Below are 23,630 nucleotides of genomic sequence, written 5' to 3'. Positions count from 1 at the left end.
CCAGGGCTCCAGCAGCCTTTGTGGTGAGCAGCACCCAACCTTCAAACAGGCTAAACTCTAGCTTTTCTGTGTGAGATTTTTCCAAAAGTTCTGGTCTGCCCGTCTCTGCTGAAAGAGCCTTTCTTTGAAGGGGGCAAGGAACTGCAGTGACCAAGAGTGGAGCGAGCAAGCCAAGTCTGGCAAAATCTTAGCCTGGCAAAGGAGAGAGTCGCAGGCATGAGAACTAGGGAAGGGTGGGCTGGCAGGGAAAGCTTACTTGTAAGCATTTTAAGTCATCCAGTAGAATCCATGCTCTGCACCAATGTTGCAGACCATAATTTTCCTGAGGAGTTGGTATTTTAAAACACAATGTATGTTTTTGAGCTGTCTTTCCTCTAAAAGACCATCGGGAAGATTTGCCAGTGATTTACTGTACCCATACTGGGGGGAGGGGAGGCAGATCATTAAGCCTCGAATACAGCCTGCCATCTGGACGGGCTCGATGCGCAAGAAGGCGTAAAGTTGGGATGCAAATGTGCAGCACTTGGTTCTCAGCCAAGACAGAGCTTGTGCTCAATTGTTTAAAAGCGGATCTATGCAGACATGACTTATTGCAGGGGAGGAAAAGGGCTGATGGGAGCCCTTGTGGTCTGCTTTGCAGAAATCACTACTACAGCTGAAACCCATGGGAGCTGTGCTTCGAGTGCATGCAGATTTCTATACACAGGCTATTGGTGTCTTGACAGTGGCACCTAAGATTTATTGATCCTTTTGATGTTTATCTTTGTGTTCTCGTGTTTCCCATTCAGAGGATTCACACTGGTGGGAAGTTTCCTGGTGTTTCCCAGATCAGGAATCGTGACCTGAGATGACTGGTAGCTTAAGGAAAATATGTGCAACCTTCCTTCTACCTTTGTATGCAGGCTAGAAGATGGATACAGCTAGCCATTTTGAGGACATCACAGTGGATTGTAGAAACCCATTCTTCTCTCTCTGCCTTTACCATGGACTCTGAATGTAATGTTGAGCAAATCACATACACCCAAGTTTTTGGTAGTGGCCACGAGCTGTTTCCTTTTGTATGTAGAGGTGGCCAGCCACTGTGGTGGCCAAAATTAATGGTCAGCATTGCAGATTTTTGGCTGTGATCTGCCTATGAATCAATTCCCCTGCCTCTAAAAGGTCCATGATAATGGTTTGTTTTTGTAGAGGTGACTGGAAGACAAAAGTCATTTTGAGTTTGAGAACTGCTCAGCGGTGATAATAACGAGGCAAATCGAAAAGCCCAGGAGGGAAGCAGAGTTCTGTATGCTGTGCAGTGCGCTGCTGGTGTGCAGATAAATATGGCCACAGAGTGAACAAGGAAGATAGCCTCATCCATGGAGCACTTCTGTGTGCTGAATGAGGTAGCGGGTTTTATAGAAAGGGCGAGAATATAGGATCAGCTAATTAAAACTGTACCTCTATTATTTTTTCTGTTTCTAGAGTTTGGTCCTTCTCCACAATCCATTTGCTATCAACTCAAGGGTGCATGGGGTTAAAATGCTTACTTCTAGAGACTCTTGTGGGTTTGAAACTTACATTTGATATCAGAAGCCATTTCCTGTCCATATTTGAAGCTGATATCATGCTATTCTGCAGCAGTTGCTAGTGGAAACTGTTGACGTGTTGGTACACTTCCATTATCCATCACTCTGCTCTGCAGTTTGGGAACTGGAAGGCATGCAGGTGGCTTCATTTTAATATCTATTTAAAGTGTAAATGGCTGTCTGCAGTGCCCTTTGAAAAGGCAAGGGCTGTTGGAAGCTTTCAACACTGGTGGGAACTAGGAGTGCACATGTGATAGAAAGAGTGGCAAATGTGAAGCAAGATAATTGCTGATGGCTTTGAGGATTAAAGCTGAGACATTCGCCTTTTGAGCACCTGTGGGAGCTCTAGAAGGTGGCAGCACTGGAGTGCAAGAAGGCAGCAGTCCCCAAGGAAGCAATGTGTTGGGGGGTGACATGGCATGTGTCAACCAGCCCACCATTGGGAGGGCTGGGGATCAGATCAGGAGAAGGGTGCTTTTGGTTAAATAATGACAAGTGGCACTTACACTGTGCTTGTTAATCTGGCGGTCTTGAAGGTGGGAATGTAGATAGTAGCCTTGTTTTGCATATCAGGAACAGTCAGGCGTAAGGTTTTGGTAGATCCAGAAGACAGAGGTAATATCTCTCCCTCATACTAGAAATCTGTCTTCCCAGACCTGCTAGAGGTGACTTTGCAGCCATGCGCTCAACCTTTGTAAAAACAGGGTATGTGAAACTATGAAAGTTGAGATGAATCCATGCATATGAAGAATGCTGTTAGAGCAATCCCAAACAGTGAAAGAAATGAGAAGCAAGAGCTCAGGGTCTGTGACTTCCTATTCATTGCACCTTCTCAAAGAAAGAACACTTTGATGAAAGAAGAGCTCCATTTTGCTTGGATCCCATTAAGATCAACGATCCTGGGGAAATAGGTGAGGTTACAATATAGGGATGTGAATTTGTTCTCTTAGCTCCACCGGGCATGACACGTGTGGCTGTGCAGTGTTTTCCACCTCAGTTGCAACTAGATCTGACTCTACTATGGAACAAAAGCTTTGCTGGTATTTGGAGACCTGTGCAATACAGCCAGAATGGTTAGAAAGTCAGGAATGGGCTAACTTTCCTGACCATGGATTCTCTGAGGAAGTAGTGCTTTTATCTACAGCATATGTATTGGCCTAAGTGGCATTGATTTTACCCCGGGCAATAAAGGGCTCCCGCATGATTCCCAGCTTGCTGCTCTGCCAAGTTTTGCTTCCATCTCCACAGCAGGGAGAGAGTAGAAGTCATCTAGGAAAAGATAAAAGGAAAGAGTCATGGTAGGAAGCATCTGCTTTTCATTAAGCTTTGCCTTAGAAGCAGATAGTGCAAAAATCTGTGTTTTTTCTCTGTGAGTGGAAAAATAAAATGGGACACAGAGACCCAGCATGGGAGAATTTCAGCACTGGTGCTTAGTATGTGTCAAAGCCATAATCATCTGAATGTGGATGTTCATAAGGGCCAGTGTGCAGTGACTGCTCCATTGGCACTATGAGTCCACCCAGTCTCACTCCTGGTGCTGCACCAGTTCTGTTCTGAACCACGCTGGATCTGGATGTGACTGTGCTTGGTTCTTCATGACCAATATCTGCTTGAGGGTTTATCAACCTTGACCCGAATGCCCTTGTTTGCTAGTCATATTGTGAAAGTCATATGGAAAGATTCTCCTTGGAGGCCTGTCTCGTTTCACCACTTACTGCTGCAGGTGGCTGCCCAGGACAGCAGCTGGGCAGGTGGTGAGGGGTAAGCAGACTACCAACTTTACCTGTGTTGGCACGCAGCAAGCATGACCTAAACAGCTGATCCCCTCCTCCTGCCTGGGACAGGCAGGATGTTCCCTCCTTGCCCTCAGACCCTTCTGCTGCTGGGGAGGCATGGGTGAAGGCTATGGGGTAGCTGGATCCGTCCCGCCCCCCAGATCTCTGCTGAACTGCCTGCTATGCCCACAACCTTTCCCTTTTCCTTATCCTAAGTGCAATGCATTGCAGAAAGAGCCTGGCAGGTCCCCTCTGATTTCCCACTGCTATGGAGGCAGCCTGGGAGGTGACAGCTGAGGGAGATGTGTGCCAAGGGTGCAAATGCCTGGAGGGAAAAGGGGGAATCCTCTTCAGCACCTGAGAGGTTAGGCTGAGGGGGCAAAAGGAGATACTTGTCCAAAGTGCCACAGAAGCTCCCAGAAGTACCCAAAGCCACAGTCTTTTCCTGGACCTCTTTCACCTCTGTCAGAGCTTTGATGACTGGAGCAAATGCTTTATAATTCACAGAATCCTCTGAATTTGAATGGAAAAACTCACCTTCTCCTATGCTCAGCTTCATCTGGCTCCTGTTGTTCAGGCTCTACCACACTTCCACCCCATGATTCCCTTTTCCCCAGCAAGAAAGCAGTCGTGCCTCTCTATGGGCATGCAATTATACAGCAGGGACCACCAGATTAACTGTACTGCAAATACAAACTTTGCCTTTATTGCAGCAAGGTCATTGCAAATCTTCTGGTAGACACGTGGCAAAAAACCCAATGACTTCCCTGATTTCTCTGCCTCCCTGCTGTGGGGTTTCAAGCTCTCTACTGGGTATCTGTGTTCAGGTTTTCTGGCTTGGGTGTTTGAAATGAGATACTTAAATTGCTGGACCTCTGCATCTCCCACAGATTTCACTGGCAACTCATCAGTATTAAAACCACACTTCTGAAAGCTGGTTACCTTAACACAGATTTAGCTACTGGCCTGCTGCAGTCAGTCTTTAGGAACCTGAGGCTTGCTCTTTGGTAAACTAAGAAAAGACACTGTTTTGTTGAGATCCGCTGGGAGTGAAGGTGAGCTGGTTGGAAAGGGTCTCCCCCTGAAGCAGGAATTGTGGAGGTACTAAGGGACTGTACCTGTACTGTTCTTTTTCTAGCTGACTTGCCACAGGCTAGTGGGGAGCCTGTCTGAAGGCTGCTGAGCGAGGCTGCGGCACGCTCCCATTCCTGAATTGCGCTATGATAAAGCAGCACTGTCCCTGGCTGGGGATTCCCATGCCTCAAAGCCTAAGATCGTAAGATATATTCAGCAGAAGCTTTTGCTGGGCTTGCACTGACCTCTAGTGACAACGCAGGGGACCGAGGTCTTCAGCCATCGAGGGGTTGATAGGGCATAGGTGGGTCTTGAGTGGTGGACAGTTTAAAATTGTTCGCCCCAGTTTTCAGCAGAATTGTGCACATGAGCCTTGGGGAATCGATCCTATTGACTGATCAGGGTCTGTCTGCTTGGTAGACGATTATAGTGGTCTCAGGTGTCCCAAATTCTGTACACCTCCTCACTGAACTGCTTGTCCTTCCCTCAAGCCACTAGTGTCACGATAGCCTTCAGGTCTTCTGCGGTGTTTGATCTTCCTGTCCATCTCTTTCTCTCTCCTGTCCATACATCTGATCCCTCATTTCTTTGTGCTGCCCCATTCCTGCACAGCATCTGATGACTTACTGCCAGTCCACCCTCTTGGCTAGATAGTGCCCATGCTGCTTCCTTCTGCAATGGTCCTGAGTACTTCACTTCTGCCTCTCACCTCTGCCTCCCCCTCCCCACACCCTGGCTGTCCTGCAAAGCCTGCAAGCCCTTTCCAGAGCTGGGATGCAAAGTGCAGGGGTTCTGTTTTCTTTGCCACAAAGCTTCTTGCTGTGCTGCATGGTTGTACATCCTCCATGTGATGCACATGAAGCAACCCGTGCTTCAGAATGCCATTTAGAAACAGATCCCCCTAAAAATATATATTCCAAGTGTGCTGTGGCTGTCTGTTACCTCCCTGAACCTGTAAACAAAAACGGTGAGAGCATTGGTCCCAATCCTGGGAGCTGCTAACTGTGCTCCCAAAAGCAGCCTCAGCTTTTACAGACATCAGAAGGATTCACAGGCTATTAGCAGCTCCTAGAGAACCCTGCATTGTCCGGGAGGATGGTGAGGATCTGCCATGGCTGCAGTGTGAGCAGCACATGGAAGACTCTTTTCCAGCTCCACTCTTCATCTCTGCATGCTGATCCTCAATTTCACAGGCCATGCCTATGGCACCACCTTTTCTTTGCTTGGCCAAGCTGCCCTGGTGTGTTTATGTATGTGTGGTCTTGGGGACTGATAACAAGATACTGTCTGATTCAGTTGGTATTCCCCTGCCTCTTAGAACCACATGTCCCCTTGCCCTCCCAAAGCCCTAGGAAGTGCTTTCACTCATTGAGTTACATCTCAGTCCCCTCAGCTGCATGTTATCATCACAGCAAGGCCTAAAAAGCTCTACAGTGAGCATATGAATGAAATGAACCTTTTATTCTGGGAGTTGCTTCCAGAGGAAGAAATCATCTATGATGGCCCACGAAACTCAAGGGAAAAAAAATCACATCCACCTGTGAACCCCAAAAGTCAGGCTTCTATCCACCTGCAGATTTCTCTGGGAGGTGGAGACAGGCAGGAGCACCCCCAATACCCCTTCCTTTAGCACCTCTAACTGCCTTATGCTCTCCAGGTCATCTGTATGAGAGTGACCATACTCACAAGGCAGAGCTCCACGGCACTGCATCTTCCCCTAGACCTCACTGAAGATAGATCCACCTCTGTTGCCCCTAATCCTGATACTGAGATTAGCCTAGGAGACTGGATGAAGCATCTTGGGTTCTCATAAATCTCTGCTGAGGAGCATGCCTCCTGTTCTTGCTTTTGGGAAGATGCCAGCTGGAGGCCTCTCACTCAATGGCTTGACCTCTCTGGTCCCTGGCTAGCCTGGTCCACATGAGGAGCTTGAGAGGGGGCGTAATGGAGGAGGGCTGCCAGCTACAGCCTTCCTCGCTAGGTTGAGCAGAAAGGCAATCGAGTTTCTTAAACACTGTAACAGATGACAAGGTGTATATTTATACAAGATACCCACATACTTTGGGTCAATTGTGCAACATGAGATTTGTCATCATTCATCACACACGCTAGTATCCTTCCCTAGGACCACACATATCATCAAGACATCCTCAGTTATGAAGAAAAGGCGGGTGATTGTTTTAGGAGACTCCCTTTTGAGGGGTGTGGAGAGCCAGATTTGTAGACCTGACCCTTTACATAGGGAGGTCTGCTCCCTTCGTGGGGCGACAATTAGGGACGTGATAAAAAAACTCCCATCTATAGTCAGGCCCACCGATTACTACCCTCTTCTTATTTTCCAAGTTGGTATGGATGACATTAGGAAAAGAAACATCTGGACTATTAAGAAAGATCTCAGGGTTTTGGGAAGAATGTTGAAGGGATCGGGGGCCCAAGTAATATTCTCTTCTATCATACCGACTCTGGGACATGACACGGGATGGAAAACAAAGATCGAGGATTTAAATAATTGGCTACAAAAGTGGTGTGAGGAAAACAACCTAGGCTTCTTTTACCGGACTGACCTTAATGCCAGATCTTCTATCTAGGGATGAGGCGGGTTTGTCTCCACGGGGGAAAAGGCTGCTCGCTACAGAACTAGCTGGGATCATCAACAGGGCTTTAAACTAGATGTGAAGGGGGTGGTGGGTATTGTCAGACTTAGAGGATTAACAACCGAGGACGGCCCTCCATTGTCTGATGAAGGGAGTGTAGGCAGGTGCCTTCGGCCTGCTGCCTCAGTGATAGTAGGGGGTGATATATGTAGTCAGGAGCAACACACAAGTTGCCCAGAGGTAAAAGAGAATCCCAAAAATAACAGCTCAGGTAATAAAACTTCCCCCCCTAGGGGTGCAGTGGGGTCGAAAGCCCAACTTACGTGCTTCTATACGAACGCACGCAGTATGGGCAATAAACAAGAGGAACTGGAAGCTCTTGTTATCCGGGGAAACTATGATATAGTTGCCATCACTGAAACATGGTGGGATGACTCGTATAACTGGAGTGCTACCATGGATGGCTACAAACTCTTCAGGAGGGATAGGAGAGGTAGAAGGGGTGGTGGGGTTGCCCTGTATGTAAGGGAAGGTCTAAACTGTTTAGAGTTAAATGTTGGGGATGACGTAGTAGAATGTCTGTGGGTGAAAATCAAAGGGGGGCCTATGAAGGCGGATATTGTAGTGGAATCTGCTACAGGCCACCGTGTCAGGACAGTGAAACTGATGAGCTATTCTTTAAACAACTGGGGGAAGTCTCGCGCTCACTAGCCCTTGTCCTTATGGGTGACTTTAACCTACCTGATGTTTGTTGGAAGTATAACATGGCAGTTAGGAAACAGTCTAGGCGGTTTCTGCAGAGTGTGGAGGACAACTTCCTATCACAACTGGTCAGTGAACCGACTAGAGAAGGTGCTCCCCTAGACCTGCTGTTTTTGAACAGAGAAGGTCTTGTGGGAGATGTGAAGGTTGGAGGACGCCTGGGGCATAGTGACCACGAGATAATAGAATTCTCAATTCTAGGGGAAGTTAGAAGGGGGAACACTAAAACGGCCAAGCTGGACTTTGGGAGAGCTGACTTTGGGCTGTTTAGAAGTCTGATTAACAAAGTCCAATGGGAGACAGCTCTCAAGGGTAAGGGGGCACAGGAGGGATGGTTACTATTCAAAAAGGAAATTCTGGAGGCACAGGAGCGAGCTGTCCCTGTGTGCCGGAAGTCGAGCCGCCGGGGTAGAAAACCAGCTTGGATGACAAAGGAGATTTGGGAACATCTCAAAAGAAAAAGGGATGTCTATAAGTCTTGGAAGAATGGGCAGGCATCCAGGAATCAATACAGGGAGGAAGTTAGGGCATGTAGGGAGATAATCAGGGGGGCAAAAGCCCAATTGGAACTTAGACTAGCCAGCTCCGTAAGGGACAACAAAAAGTCTTTCTATAAATATATTAATAACAAAAGGAGGGCTAAGGATCACCTCCAGCCCCTACTGGACTCAGGGGGTACGTTAGTCACTAGGGATGAGGACAAGGCTGAGGTCATTAATGCCTTCTTTGCCTCAGTCTTTAATAATAAGGTTAGTAGTTCCCAGGTGAGCTGGCCTTCGGTGTCTGAGAGCAGGGAGGGAGAGCAAATTGAAGCTCCTGTGATCCAAGAGGAACGGGTCAAGGATCTGCTCCTTCGGCTGGATGCCCACAAATCTATGGGGCCTGATGGTATCCACCCAAGAGTCCTGAGAGAGCTGGCGGATGTCATTGCCAAACCCCTGTCCATTATCTTTGGGCAGTCTTGGCTCACTGGGGAAGTTCTGCTGGACTGGAGGCTGGCGGATGTTACCCCATTTACAAAAAAGGGCGGAAGGAGGATCCGGGGAACTACAGGCCTGTCAGTTTGACCTCGGTGACGGGCAAAGTCATGGAACAGGTTATCTTGAGTGCTATTAATGAGCACATACAGGTTAAACGGGTGATCAGGCCCAGTCAACATGGGTTTATGAAAGGCAGGTCTTGCCAATCAAACCTGATCACCTTCTATGACAGGGTGACCCGCCTAGTTGACGAGGGAAGGGCTGTGGATGTAGTTTTCCTAGACCTCAGTAAAGCCTTTGATACAGTTTCTCATAGTGTTCTGGTTGAGAAACTGATAACTGCTGGCCTGGATAGGCACACCCTCCTTTGGGTTAAAAACTGGCTGGACGGCCGGGCCCAAAGAGCGGTGGTAAATGGGGCCAAATCCGGCTGGAGGCCGGTCACCAGTGGGGTTCCCCAGGGCTCAGTGCTGGGTCCAGTTCTGTTTAACATCTTTATCAATGACCTGGATGAGGGGATTGAATGTACCCTCAGTAAATTTGCGGACGACACCAAGCTGGGAGGCTGTGTCGATCTGCTCGAGGGTAGGGAGGCCCTTCAAAGGGATTTGAACAGACTGGATCGTTGGGCTGAGGCCAATGGCATGAGCTTTAATAAGGTCAAGTGCAGAGTCCTTCACTTGGGGTGTAAAAACCCCAAGCATCGCTATAGGCTCGGGGAAGAGTGGCTGGAGAGCTGCCTGGCGGAGAAGGACCTGGGGGTGTTGGTTGACTACCGGCTTGATATGAGCCAGCAGTGTGCCCAGGTGGCCAAAAAGGCCAATGGGATACTGGCGTGTATCAAGAATAGTGTGACCAGCAGGAGCAGGGAAGTGATCCTGCCCCTGTACTCGGCACTGGTGAGGCCGCACCTGGAATATTGTGTCCAGTTTTGGGCCCCTCGCTTTAAGAGAGATATTGAGCTCCTGGAGCGAGTCCAAAGAAGGGCGACCAAACTGGTCAAGGGGCTGGAAAATAAAACTTATGAGGAGAGGCTGAGGGAGTTGGGGCTGTTTAGCCTGGAGAAGAGGAGGCTGAGGGGAGACCTGATTACGGCCTATAAATACTTGAGAAAAGATGGTGGGGAGGTGGGGGAAGGACTCTTTACATTAGTGATGGGTGATAGAACAAGAGGAAATGGGCATAAGCTTAGTCAGGGGAGATTCAGGTTGGATGTTAGAAAGTATTTCTTCTCTGAAAGGGTTGTCAGCCACTGGAATAGGCTGCCCAGGGAGGTGGTTGAGTCCCCATCCCTGGATGTGTTTAAGAATAGGGTGGATGATCTACTTGAGGATATGGTTTAATGGGGATTAGGGATGGTTGGACTCGATGATCTCTAAGGTCTTTTCCAACCTAGAAATCTATGAAATCTATGAAATCAGATCGCTGGAGTTTCTAATCCAATACCATGGCTCTGACAGCATCAGGAGAGCTGAGCAGAGGTGCAGAGATGCACCTCACCAACTGTGCAATGCAGGAACAGAGAGTCTGGGATTAAGATTCCTCCCCAGTTCCTCCAGCAATCCAGAACTGGTGCCCTGACTGTTCTTATTACCTGAGCAGGCAGAGCTGCAAGCGTAAATAATCACAAGATTAGGCAACCTTCTAAAGAGAACTAGTACAACTGCAGCATATATTTCTGGGCTGCCTCCTGGATTGGATACGTTTTGAGTGGGATAATATTTCATGCTGATTTTGCCTTACTTTCCTCTGTTAAATGACTCTTGGTCTAACTGCCCCTGGATGCCAGCAGTGGAGAGTTTCTCCAGTGCTGGAAGTGACCCATAATCTTTTACATCACTCCTAGCATCATCTTTTATGCTTCCCATGATCTCCTATTCCTTGCACACTTGTTTGTTGTTTTTTTTTTGGTTTTTTTTAGTGGTGGTGGTGGTTTGATTTTTTTCTGTCGTCCTTGCTGCAAGGGAATCAAGCCATTCTCCTGCTCTGGGTGTGCTGGTAGGCAGCTGTATTCTGTAATGGTGCTGCTGCCCTGGTGTTTGCAGAGCTGTCATCACTCCTTGATCAGCCCAGGGGTCAGTTACTTCGCTTGGCCAGTTTTGGCTTCTGCCATTCACAGAGCAGGGCTCACCCTTGAGCTGTCTGCAGCACCTTTTGCAACACTCCCATCAGCATGTACAGGTAATTTCAAACCTATCAGTGTGAGCAGTTATTGTACTGCTTCTTCCCAGCCTGCATAGCTCGACTCTCTGGTCAGAGCAAGAATGTCTCTTGCCCTTGCCCCCTTGACTGTCCCTCATTTTTAGTGCTTCCTGCATCTGTTTTACTGCAGTCAAATGCCCTGAATTAGTCAGTTGTTTGTCTATGGAAAATCCCTTCCTCCCTGCACTATGACCTGCAGAAAAAGGACCCAGGGAGGGGAAATCCTTCATTTGCTCTGCAGTGGAGTTGCAGGCATCGGAATCATTTTGTTTCTCAGCTCCTCCTCTTCCAAAGGCTTCTCTTCCTGGTGCAAAGACTCTTCTGTAAAGTAGCAGAGTCAGTTTTGATCCTGGTCCTTGTGCAACTTGGTCTCTGAAATCCCTGTAACGGCTCTTGCAGGAGTGCCATGACTTTGTGTCTCACCGTCTGTGTGGCACTGGGCCAGTATCCCTTCACGCTGTCTTGAAGATGATTTTTGAGCAAAAACCCATCATAGGACACAACCAATAGTGCCATTTCCCTCTATCCTTTTCTGCTTCCTTCTGTTTTGTAATTGATTCATCTTTGTTGGCATCTGCTCCTCTGTCCTGCTCGTGCTCAGTGTAATTCCCTGCCTGCCAGTCCCTCATGTAACAGGACTTAGAAGATGGTGATGGGACCGGCCAGGTGTGGAGCAGACTGTCTCATTTGGAATGGGTTATACTTCAGAGACTAGATCAACTACGTTTGCTGGATACCAGAAGATCCAGTGATTTTTTCCAACTGTAGATTAGGGCACTGATCCTCTAAAAGCCCAAGTGGTTTTCAGGCAAACCAAGCTGCCCAGAGTGTCCAGCAGCCTTCAGATCCTTGCTGAGCTGCCAATGACAACACTTCGTGGTGAGGCAAAGGTTGTTGGAGACCATTGTTCAAAAGTTGAGACCATTGCCTGTGACCTGTCCTGGGCATCTCAAAAGAGCTGGGATTGCTTTGTTGTTCTGTCAGGTATCCTTTTGTCTCATATGATCTAGATTTAGATTAGATATAAGGAGGAAATTTTTTACAATGAGGGTGGTGAGGCACTGGAACTGGTTGCCCGGAGAAGTTGTGGATGCCCCATCCCTGGAACTGTTCAAGGCCAGGTTGGATGAGGCTTTGAGCAACCTGATCTAGTGGAATGTCCCTGCTCATGGGAGAGGGGTTGGAACTATATCATCCTTAAGGTCTCTTCCAACCCAAACCATTCTATGATTCTGTAATCTGTGCCATGCTAGAAACAGGATGCAGATACCAGCCTAGCAGTGGGCGTGCCCCCGTAAAGCTCCCTGTCTAGCATCCCCCAGTATTCCCACCTCAGCCGCTGTCTCTTGTCTTACCTGCCAGTGTCAGCTTGTAGCCAGAGGAGCCTTTTCTCCAGTGCCTGATGGGTCTTGGTTACCCCTGCGCTGCCAGGAAGATAAGGCACAGCAGGACTCCTGGAACCTCCTGAGACCGAGACAGGTGTCCACCCATCGCACACTGTGAACCTTCCCACATCCTGATGAGTATGAGGTCCTTCTCTGGTGAAACTTCAGCTCCTAAAGATTTATGTTAGGGTTCTGCCCTCAATTAGCATGTGACTTAGCTCTCCCTAACGTGGATTAATTGATAAAGAAAAATTTCCTACCCAGCAGACCGATTCACACTAGACCTTACTGAGGTAAGGCTCACAGGATTGTGCCCCAAGTTTGCTGAGATCTGCCTGTGTCCTAGGCTTTGGACTTTTTGCTCAAACTTTAGAGCTGCTGAGGTGTTTGGCCAGACAACTCTAGGGAGGCAACAGCTATACCAAGTCAAATGGCCCAGGCAAACACCTCGATGATTTTGCTCTGGAACTTGTTTGTGCTGAGAGTTGGTCTAAGACATAATAAATCCTGCAGAACCTTAGGCACCAGCTTCCACAGAGATGGGATTCTGCCAGAGCGAGAAAGCACATTTCCAGCTCTCCTAGGTGTGAAGCAAAGCTTGGCTCCAGGACTGAGCGTTACCACTGCTCACACTGTCTGCTTGAGCTTGCAGGGAGCCTGAAGCAGGAGCTCTGAGAGTTGTTCTGCTTCCTCCTCCCCTCCAGAACAGAAAATTTAATATACTGGTAAGCAAGAGAACATGATTGTTCTCCAACTCAGTGGGAACTGCCACTGCTTCTCTTAACAAATGTCTGAAACTAATAAAAAAAAAAGAAAAAAGCAAAACTCTTTATAATAAAGGGAATCAGATTTTATTTTTATACCCTCAAAGTTAAAAATATGCATTTAAAAATATTTACAATGACTATATATGAAATAGCCTTTGTTAATGAAACAGCAACATACAGTACTAGAATATATCCACCAAACTGATAAAAGTCTACATAAGAAAACAGAAAGAGAGAGAAGGAGAGAGAGAGGTAAATAGCATCCATGCACAATCTGCAGCTGTGTGGTTTTTGGTACTCTCTGCCTTTTAGTTGTGGATGGAGTCACAGGAAGTTTTGACCTCTTGTCCCTTATAAATGCCACTTGTGACTGAGATTCTTCGAACTGACAGAAATTTGTGGGTTGCAGTAGTACTAACACCTTACTTTCCCATGCCAGCCTTTCACATGGGGACCTTGTATTACAGAGTGGACTAGGAATCTCTTAGCAACCCTGGGAGGTAGGTATCGTTTTACGGAAGAATTTGGCAGATGGAAAAGCACCAGGTTAAGTGACTGGCCTAAGGTTGTGCAGCAAGGAGCAGAACTCACAAGCCCTGCCTCATCTTTCCAAATCTCTCATTAGGGAATACACTTCCTCTGCTAACCAGTATCGGCTGCCTTTGAGATGAGCTGTGTCACAAAGCAAGGCTCTCAATTAATACCGTGTCCTGGGTGACGATGTGGGAAAAAACCCTGCCTATAGATAAGGGCTTGTCTCACTAAAGATCTGCGATGTTGCAGTGCTGTTACCGTGTTCTGGGGCTGAACAGAACATTTTCGTGTAGACACACACCTAAATGATTCCCTCCCTACATCTGCATCATTTAGCAACTGCATCCTCTGTAATTTGGAACCCCTGTGTATCTTCACCCCCACACTTTCTCTCTCTGTCTCTCTCTCTCTGCATCATCCATGCCTGTATATTTTCCCTTCCTACCCATATCCAATTCAACCATGAGAATGTCAAATAGTAAACAGAACAGCAAAAAAATTTACTGCCTTATTCCTGCAGATATTTTAATATGAATTTAATCTGATTTCTGTTGGGTTGCTTTTCAGTTTAATGTCTTTAACTTTCACATATGTGCATATATATGTGTGTGTGTATATATATATCTAAAAATGTAACAAAAGTCCCATCCCGTTTGTTTCAATGGACAAAAAAAGGGGTCGTAAGCCTCACTGCCCAACTCACAAGGCACACTGAAAGGTAAGTGAGAAGGGCTCTAGGAAGGGAAAAAGATGTCGCCCTTGTTTTTGTGGTGCCCTTCAATCATCGCTGCTGAACTTGAAGCTTTGTGAAGGTATGACATGATTTTGCAGAAAAGGAGAAGAGCTGTCTGGGTCACTTGCAGATTTCTGGTGCAACAGCCCCAGGAGTGCTAGATCAGTTGGAGCTGTGTCTCCCTCTCTTTGGTGAAGGAGTTTCTGAGGATTCTAGCTTTGTTAGTGATTTTTCTGTGGTGGTGGCAGTGGTGATGATGGTGGCTGTTTCTGTCTATTGGCCCAACAGTTCTCTCAGCAGAGCAATTCTTCCCAATTCCCAGTAGCCAACCCTCTCCCCTAGACTCCCATCAGCCTTATTTTTTCCTAAGAACAAGGTAGAGGATGCCGATGATGAAACTGAAGCAAAAGCAGATCCAAGCCAATATGAAGCAGTAGCCGTGGTGAGAAGTTGTGGCCTCGGACATTCTGCCGGTGAATCGAGCTGTGTAAATGGAGACTCCAATCAGAATGCACACCCCTGTGGGAAGGAAGAGGGAAAAGAAAAAGAGTTGGAAAATGCATAGAAACCAGCATTGCTGCAGTAATGAAGTAGTGTTGTCCCCTGAGATTGTAATACATGTCTTGTGCCATGTTAGAGAGGGGTTGCTGCCCATTAGGCTTACTTATGGAGGATTTCTCTTGCAGACATGACATAAGACACTCTGGGCTTGTTCAGTGGGTGCCATGGGGAATAAAGCTTTGTTACGAAGAAATCAGTAACGAGATCTGCAGACGGTTTGGTGTTATGTGTTTAATCCCATGAGCAGTAGCGGTCTGTTTATTTCCCTGCCCCTCGAAATACTCGAATCCTTTTTGTGGTCTTTCAAAGGTATGTTGCAAAACCCGTTGGGCTTTTCTAATGAAAATTTGGAAATATTTTCATTATATACAGTGAAAAAAAAAACAACACCACTTTCCAATTCCTCAGTGCTTTGTCAAAGAAATGGACCACTGGAAATATTTAGCTGGCTGACAACTTCCCCTGATGGCTGTGCATGGCCAATACGTGCAACTACTTGCGATTGCAGAGGCCGCGGGACGCATGCAAAGCCACTGCAAGACATGCATACTTACAGCAAACCAGCATGATGGCTCCAGTGATGTAGAAACGTTTGCCTTTCTCCAGGGTGAACAGCTGGACAATGAACATGATGAGCGCGATGACGGAGAAGATGATTGAGAGGACCATAAAGGCTTGCACAGCTTTGAGGGAAGCTGTGAACACATAGGGAATAGATTTGAGAAGGTCAGGATTCCTTGGTAGGTGCCAGGCCTTGGTATTGTGCACCAACATTTTCATTGCCACAATGAAAATGCAGGTGCAACTCACCCTCATTGCTACTGCTGACCGCCAGCTGCTCACAGGTCTGGTTGCAGAGCAGCCATAGTCCTGATGAGGCCGTCCCAAAGGTGGAAGAACCCACCATCCAAACCTGAAACAGGAAGAAACAGTCACGTCACGGGGGTAACGTATTGCTTTTCTGGCCAGTTGTCAGGCTCAGCTGTAAGGGGAGCGACAGTACGCCAAGTGCCACGAGACAGAGAGACGAAAAAGGCAGCACGTGTTGGTAGCAGATGAGCAGCCAAAGTCGGTGGGAGATGATGCAAGCTTCCAAAGCCGGGAGGCATTTGCTCCAGGAAAAACACCAGGGAAGACTGTTAACATGATCAGGGGGCAAATGGCTCAGGTCACCCTCTCCCTGTGCCAGGCGGAACGAGGGCACGGCGGGGCCAGCAAACCTCCGGGGCGGGTGCGAAGGGCCCCGAAATCCGCCCCAGCGAGGTGCAGGGGGCGCGGGCAGACCCCGGCCTCGCCACCCCACACCACCACCACCCCCCGCGCAGCCGCCAGGGGTCGCCCCCGGCCCGGGTTTCCCTGGCGGCCGCGGGGGCGCGGGGCGGGGGCGGTTCCCGGCCGCCCCCCCTTTGTTTGGGCTGTCCGTCAGGAGCGGCCGCTCCAGCCCCCCCCAGCCCCCGGCAGCGGGCTCCTGCCGTCAAAACGGAGGCACGGGGGAGCGCCCAGCCGTGCGGCAGCCTGGCTGACAGACGGGATGATAAATGCCGCTTCAGAGCTGTCGTCTGCTGCCCTCCCCGGCTCCTCCTTGCGCTCCCTTGGGTGAGGAGTGTGGAGGTGCTGCTGGCTCTGGGATTTGGGAGCGACGGGTGGCAGGCAGAGGCTGCCTCCTGTACCACCCTTCCTGCTGCCAGAGAACACCCATCACTGCTCCATGTTCAGTCAGGGCGGTGAGCAGGGGTCCCTCACCCACAGATCGGAACACCCACCTGCCTGACCCCCCCCACCAGCCGTGTAAAGGGCTGGCTACTGCTGCGGAAGGCGACAGCCGTGTCTCAGCCAGGGTGGCCTCTACTTACGTTGGCAATGGTGGAGACAAAGAGCATGATGACAGTGGCGATGTGAACCACAAATATACCAGCCAGTAGCACCAACATCTTGGGTCCCGTCGGGTGGTGTCACTGATACAGAGAGCTCTGGAGGAGAACAAGAACGGAGGGAGGAGGTGAAGGGAAGGGCTGAATCAAAGAATAGCATTACTATAAGCTTTATTTACATGTGAGTAAACAGGTTGATCTTAGATCCATTCTTGAACCACATAGTCACAGAAAAACATAAGACCTTTGTCAAAATCTGCGAGGGAGTTGCTCAAGAGGTTAAAGAAAACCTGCAGGTAAAGGAACCAGTTTGGGAGGAGGTATAGAGCAGGGGTAGTTAGCTTGGGGGTATTTTTAAAACAGCCTGAGTATATACACAGGTTGCTTAAATTGGTGTGTGGTTATGTAAAGTAAAAATAACATACTCCAGGCCTACACTCCAGGAAAATGAGTTTTTGCCCACAGGATTCACAGAGGTCAAGAAAGATTTTTCTCTTCCTGTTCTCCCTTTCCCTCTTATGGCACAGCCTCCTCCAGCTGGTCTGGGGCACAGACAGGTGGTGTGGAGGGGAGGATTGTGTGTTCCTGGGTGCACCAGGTGTTGAGCGGTGGTGGAGAGTGGACTGGGGGGCTACCCCTACTCAGTGGCCTGCTTCATTACGTGAAGAGGAGAATAACCAGAACAGAAACGCACTGAGGTGTTCTGGGGCAGAGGAAGATGCTTAGGTTTGCAGTGAAAACTGCCTGTTTCCTTTTTAAAGCTTGAGGCATGCAGATCACTTTATTACTGCAATAAGATTCCCTTGTCATGCAAATTCCTCTTTGGTTTGTAAAAGCTCTGCAAGCTTTTACTTTTTGTAAGATTCTCTGTCATTGATGAACAAGTGATTGAAAAAGGAGGGAGATGTGCTTTAGATAGCTCTCATGACACTGTTCATCAGGGCTGCTGACTTCTCCCCTGAAAACGCAAAATGCAAGGAACAAATCTAAGCTGTGAGAGCGAGTGCAGGCAATTCACACAAAGTGAGTGCGCATATTTCCCCTCCTCCCAGGCATTTATTAGTAATCGTGCAGTATAGCCACAGAAATCAGGCACAAGAGTTTACTGGGTCCACTCTGTGGCCAGCGAAAGGCTGCTTCCTAGGAGGTTTCACAGGGCTGCGTTGCTCTTTCTCTTGGTGGTGCTGGTACTGAAGAGCAGTATCAAGTATGTGATTAATGTTGGCTGTCAAGTTATTTTGATCCAGGTGACTCAGGTAAGGTTTGATGCTGTCACCATTTGTACAGGGTGTGGTAACAAAACAGTTATTATACTTTATGATGTCTTTCACGCAAACTGTAACAAAAGGCTTTGTAAAGTCCCATAAATTGGGCCAGTGCAAACTGCATGAGCTTCAACAAGTCAAAATGCAAGGTCCTTCACCTGGGTCGGACCAATCCTAGGCACGAATACAAACTGGGCACAGAGTGGGTTGAGAGTAGCCCTGAAGAGAAGGATTTGGGGGTGTTTATAGATGAGAAGCTCAACATGAGCCGGCAGTGCGCTCATGCGGCCCAGAAGGCCAACCACATCCTGGGATGTATCAAGAGAAGCATGGTCAGCAGGTCAAGAGAGGTGATTCTCCCCCTCTACTCTGCTCTTGTGAGACCCCTGGTGTCCCCACCATAAGAGAGACATAGATTTGTTGGAGTGTGTTCAGAGGAGGGCCACAAAGATGATCCAGGGGCTGGAGCACCTCTGCTACGAGGACAGGTTGCGGGAGCTGGGATTGTTCAGCCTTGAAAAGAGAAGACTTTGGGGGGACCTAATAGCTGCCTTCCAATACCTGAAGGGAACCTACAGGAAGGCTGGGGAGGGAGGGACTTTTTACAAGAGTGTCCACTGATAGGACAAGGGGAAATGGGTTTAAGTTGAAGGAGAACAGATTTAGATTAGATCTTAGGAAGAAATTCTTCAGTACGAGGGCGGTAAGACTTTGGAATAAATTGCCCAGAGAAGTTGTGGATGCCCCCTTCCTGGAGGTGTTCAAGGCCAGGTTGGACGGAGCCTTGAGTAGCCTGATCTAGTTGAGCGGCGTCCCTGCCCATGACAGGGAGGTTGGATTAGATGATCTCCAAGATCCCTTCCAGCCTATGCCATTCTATGATTCTATGATTCTATGAAATGTTGGGTTTTTTACTCAGTGACTCCACCTTCTCCACTCCTGTCTTTCCTCTCATTGTGGTCATGTGTGGGAGTGTATTCCCGTAAAGTGCTGCAGCTATTCCTCGCACTGCTTTGGATACAGTTTCCCAAACCACTGTGGGCAGGCAAGCAGGCTTCTCCATTAGTGGCTCTTTGTCCAGCTCAGCATTAGCTGATGACCAGGAGGAATTCCTTGAGTTCAGGATCTCAAGGAACCAGCTCTGTTAGGTCCCTCCTCCCACCGGAATGAGGCCACTCCTTAGAAGGACACATTAGATTTAGTGATTGGTCCTATCTCCTCAGCAAGAACTTGTCCACTGTGAAGTTTCCTTCAGCTGGGAGAGCTCTCTGGAGTTGTTTACCCCTGGCTTGCTGAACATGGGCCAGGCTTGCTTGTCTGCTTCGAGGTGTCCTAGCAAACATCTCATGCTCTAGGGCTTGATTTCTCTGGATGGCCTGGTCACTGTGCCCTCTCTTGTTACTGTACCTCCCTTAGTGATGATTTTGGAGAAAGTACAGCCTTCTTAGGAGTTCCTCTCTGACTGTAGTGACAGTCATTTATGAGTTCGGCATTGCTAAAATCCAGGTTCTCAATACTACATACAGGCTACCACATGAACACACCTGACCTGAGCATTAAACTCCTCCTTTCCATTGACCTCAAAAGGAACGAGGGTTTCAAAATGATGGATGGCAACTGATATGGGTATCGCCACTGTACCTTGAGCTGCAAAACTATTGCTGTTGCCATGACTAAGTTATATACCTTCAGCAGGTGCCTTGAACAGAGCCTCTGAGTCAAATCTTCCCATTCCTTTGACTGCTTGTCATCCTTTTTGCTGATTACCTCGGTTCTTACACAAACTGTAACGAGTGCTTTTGCCATCATAGTGTATTGATATGCATACACCAAATTGTGGCAAATTTACCCACTCTGAAATTTGCTTTTACTGAACAGTGGGTAAATGTTCTTCTTTCTTAGATGGATGTATTTTTCCATGGTCTCTTCAAAAACTAATCCAGCAGGTTATTTGCTGGTTATTTTTGAGGACCTTCAAAAAAGCCCTGTACTTGAAAGTCTAAAACTTTTGTGACACCCTAAAGGACTAGAACAGTCCTTTTAAATGCATCTTCTGTTTGTACTCAGAAATTAAAATGAGAGATGTTACTTTTCAATGTTAAGAAAAAAAACTCCACACCCAGAACTTTGACCAATACACTAAGAAAAAAACTGAATCCTTTATTCCCTTTGATTTTTCTGCCCTGTTCTCGCACTGCTTGAGAGCACTGTTAGTTCAGGTGCTTTCAGTGCACCTGCTTCCTGAGAACGTCAGCACCTCTCCCTGAATACACACGATATCAAATGCAAACTCCCCCAGGGATATGCGCTCGCAGCTTAGTTTTGATTCTTTGTGAGTTAAAGCACAAGCCTCCCTCTCTATTCATTCGCTTTCCCCTTCCTTCATCTCTCCCTGCCTTTTAAATAAAACACTAGAGAACAATCCCAAAGGAGCAGTGGGTGAGTGAACGGCATTGAAATAGAGTCATCTCTGTCTGTGATGGTACGGCACAGACTTTTCCTCCCATTAGGCAGAGAAGCTGGCAGAGCTTTGATCACTGACAGGATACTCTTTCCATTTGTTAATGGTGAGACATCTTTCCCCGCTACAAGGTGGGGTCCCGTTGCTGCAGCAACAGGACACGATGGCATGCAAATGCCTTTTCTTCCATTCCCCTATCTAAACTGCAGCTGCATTTGGAGCTCCTCAGGCTCTTCTTGGGCTATGAGTCAGTCTTAGCCTTCCTAGAGCTGCCAGTTTTTTCCACTGACTCACCCCAAAGCTCCCAAACCCACAATTATTTAACCCTGCAAGTGTTCAGGACACTCTGTCAGTTTTAGGACTGCTTCTCAAGAACCAGTTGAGCAACCAGGTTGTGAATCCTGCATTGAGGCTCCTGGCACGCCTTCCAGAGGAGAGATTCCAGTTAAGCCAAGAAAGACAGAGCTGAGACATGAGAGTAGAATGACTATGGAGGTAGGACAGGCTGGTGGGGGAGAAGGAGTGAAGGTCATGCACCTGTTGAACAGCCTGTGTGAGTCAAGAGAAGATCTTGCACTGATGACAGCAAACTGAGTTTCCTTTTCCTGGGATGATGGATGAGAAGAAATAACAAGCCACACCAACAGTAGCCATTCATAACAATCACTGTAGCAGCCTTCAGCACAAAAAAGCCTACAAATAAGTACGACAGACTCTTATCTGCATAGAGACTATTTCTCTTACCATGTAGGAGTAGACATGCTGGGGAACAACATGTAGCTCTGCTGCACCCTAGTTCAAGTTCAAGCAGGCAAGCACTATCCATTAAAAACTAAGACAAAGTCTTCTCTTGCAGGCAAAGAGTAGCCACCCATATCACCCCTCTGTCTACTTAAGAGCTTTGGATCTTTCTATCTGGAGGACAATCTGGAGAAGTGAGTCCTTGCCCTTGGTTTGCTGCTTAGCTAAGGATCAGGATGGAATGCAAAGTGCCACTCAGAGATAGGACAAAGGCCAATGGTATAGTTCCTCAAATATAGGGAGTGGGTCACTCAAGAGGGTAATCCAGATAAGATAGTGATCCTTTGCATCTGGCAGAAAGTGCACTGCAGTGAAAGGAGTAGAGGAGAAGTGTACAGGATGTTTCTGCAGGAATGATCGGGTTGTTTGGGGTGAAAAATCAGAGCACCCTCAAATAAATCAGAAATATTTCAGATCTGAAGTGTTCTTAAGGGATGTGGCTCCTCTGACTTCCATTCCAGTTCTCCTCTCTGAACTAAGGTTCCTGCTTGGGACTGCCTCTTCCTGGGTGAGTTGGTGAGGCGTACTGTGAGAGATGCTGGCTAAGGGGAGAACTCAGCTGATAGCCTATAGCAGCCTATAGTGTCCAGGGAGCAGGGGACATCTAAATTGCACCACCTGTGAGCACCGTGGTGACCTCTGACTCCTCTAAAACTCAGTTTTTCAACTGAAGTCCCTTGAGTTCAATACATTCAATTTCTGAACAAGAGAAAGATGGCATTTCAGGGAAAAGCAAATGCTTTTGGCCAGAATTTCAACAAAAATCTCCATAAATGGAAAGCAACTGAGATGAAAGAAATTCTGCCTTCCCGAGCTGCCACCACAAAAAATAAGGAATCCAGTATTAAGTCAGACCAGTGGTCTGTCTCACTCAGTACGCTATCTCTGACGGTGGCAATAGGAGGTCCAATATTTAGAGAAAGCACGTGAACCTGGCCACTGCCTGAGGTAGCACAGAGTCACACCAGGAATACTGGTGGTTCGAATCAGGGCCAAGGCCACTCAGAAGGGAAGGGGAAAATTGGAGAGGACAGGACAGAAAATAAAAACTGTTTGATATTGTTTGAGACAGCCACAAACTGCCACCTCTGTCACTGGTGCATTCCTCAGTGCAAAGCCAACCTACAAATAACAATGCAGCCATGATGCTACCAGTAAGGGAAACCTTGGGCTGAGATACAGCCTTCTGCAGAATTTGTAGATCTGCCTTTTGACTGGGCTGAGGCCCTGACCGCACCTTAGCCGTGCTACAACTGCACGCCTTGTCATCGTGTGTGGTATGAACACAAATACCCATTGTGCCCAGGGTCATTTGCCAGGATACAAAGATCTGAAGATCTCTGTGGTATTCTGGTGGCATGGTGATTTTGTATCCATCACGTAGTTACTAGAAAGCTCATGGCAGCTTTAAGCAACTGCAGGGAAGTATCTTTTTGCTCTCACCCTTTGCTCTGTTTCTTGCTTCAGATCCAGCTGAATCCAGAGTCCTTGCTGACTCCAGACTTTTATAAACCACTGTACGCCAACATTGCTGTTGACAACCTGGTTTTGACAGACCGGCCTGACTCAATTTACAAGTCAGGTGCTTTTTTTAGACATGTGGATGAGTAGGCTGGTGCCTCTGGGAAGAGATTTCACATGTGTGGGAAAGGGGTTGGGCAGGAGGTGTGTGTGGGCACATGGAGACCTTTGGAGCCTTTGGTTTAGGGCAGTGAGAAGATTTTGTGTGTGCATGGGTGGTGGCTGTGGTGACCACATGGGGTACAGCAAGGCTGTAAAAGTAGCAGAAGAATGTCAACCAAAAGGAAAGTGTAGAGCAGCCTGAGGAGGTACAACTGAAAATAAGCTTAAGTAAATGGAAGATTTTGTCTGATTCTTGGGAAGCATTTCCTGGTGGTATGGACTTCAAGGGATCAGCGGAATTGCCTTCTCAGGGGAGTGGTAAAGCCCCAGCATGTGAATCATTTCTTGTGGGACCAAAGTCCTCAAGAATCCATCCTTGCTAACGAACCTTCGTCCCCTGAGACATGCAGGGAGGGCCGTCACAAAAGATGACACACAAGGGTTTTCCAGCACCCATGCCCGTGATTCATGTGAGAGTGGGGAAATACCAGAGCTCCTAGGGCAGACAGTGAGAAATCGGCATTTTCTCCAGAAGAAACCACCCTCGAGCGCTCAGCCATGTGACAACATTGGCTGAAATTCCAAAGCTTGCTTGGTAGTAGGAAGGGGAAGAGACATCTGCCTGGGGCCTGGCAGCCAGCCAGCAGCCACTGCCGGAGGAAAATACTGTCACT

At 47.9% G+C, this 23,630-nt stretch overlaps 1 protein-coding gene across 1 annotated transcript; it reads right to left on the bottom strand.

The window, feature by feature from the left end:
• Window positions 1-14,670: 14,670 nt before the first annotated feature.
• Window positions 14,671-16,881, bottom strand: EMP1 (epithelial membrane protein 1). Its single transcript, XM_086610358.1, has 4 exons — window positions 16,789-16,881; window positions 15,746-15,848; window positions 15,490-15,630; window positions 14,671-14,893 (listed from the first exon to the last, which is right to left on the bottom strand). Exons 1-4 carry the CDS (start codon window positions 16,864-16,866, stop codon window positions 14,730-14,732), a joined length of 486 nt encoding a protein of 161 aa, XP_086466484.1. The 5' UTR covers window positions 16,867-16,881; the 3' UTR covers window positions 14,671-14,729.
• Between the last annotated feature and the right edge of the window lie 6,749 nt (window positions 16,882-23,630).

This window comes from Tauraco erythrolophus, chromosome 4 (genome assembly GCF_009769465.1).
Source record: "Tauraco erythrolophus isolate bTauEry1 chromosome 4, bTauEry1.pri, whole genome shotgun sequence".
Taxonomy (NCBI): Eukaryota; Metazoa; Chordata; class Aves; order Musophagiformes; family Musophagidae; genus Tauraco; species Tauraco erythrolophus.
The sequence above is the reverse complement of the archived record's forward strand: the minus strand, read 5'-3'. Positions and strand labels throughout refer to the sequence as shown.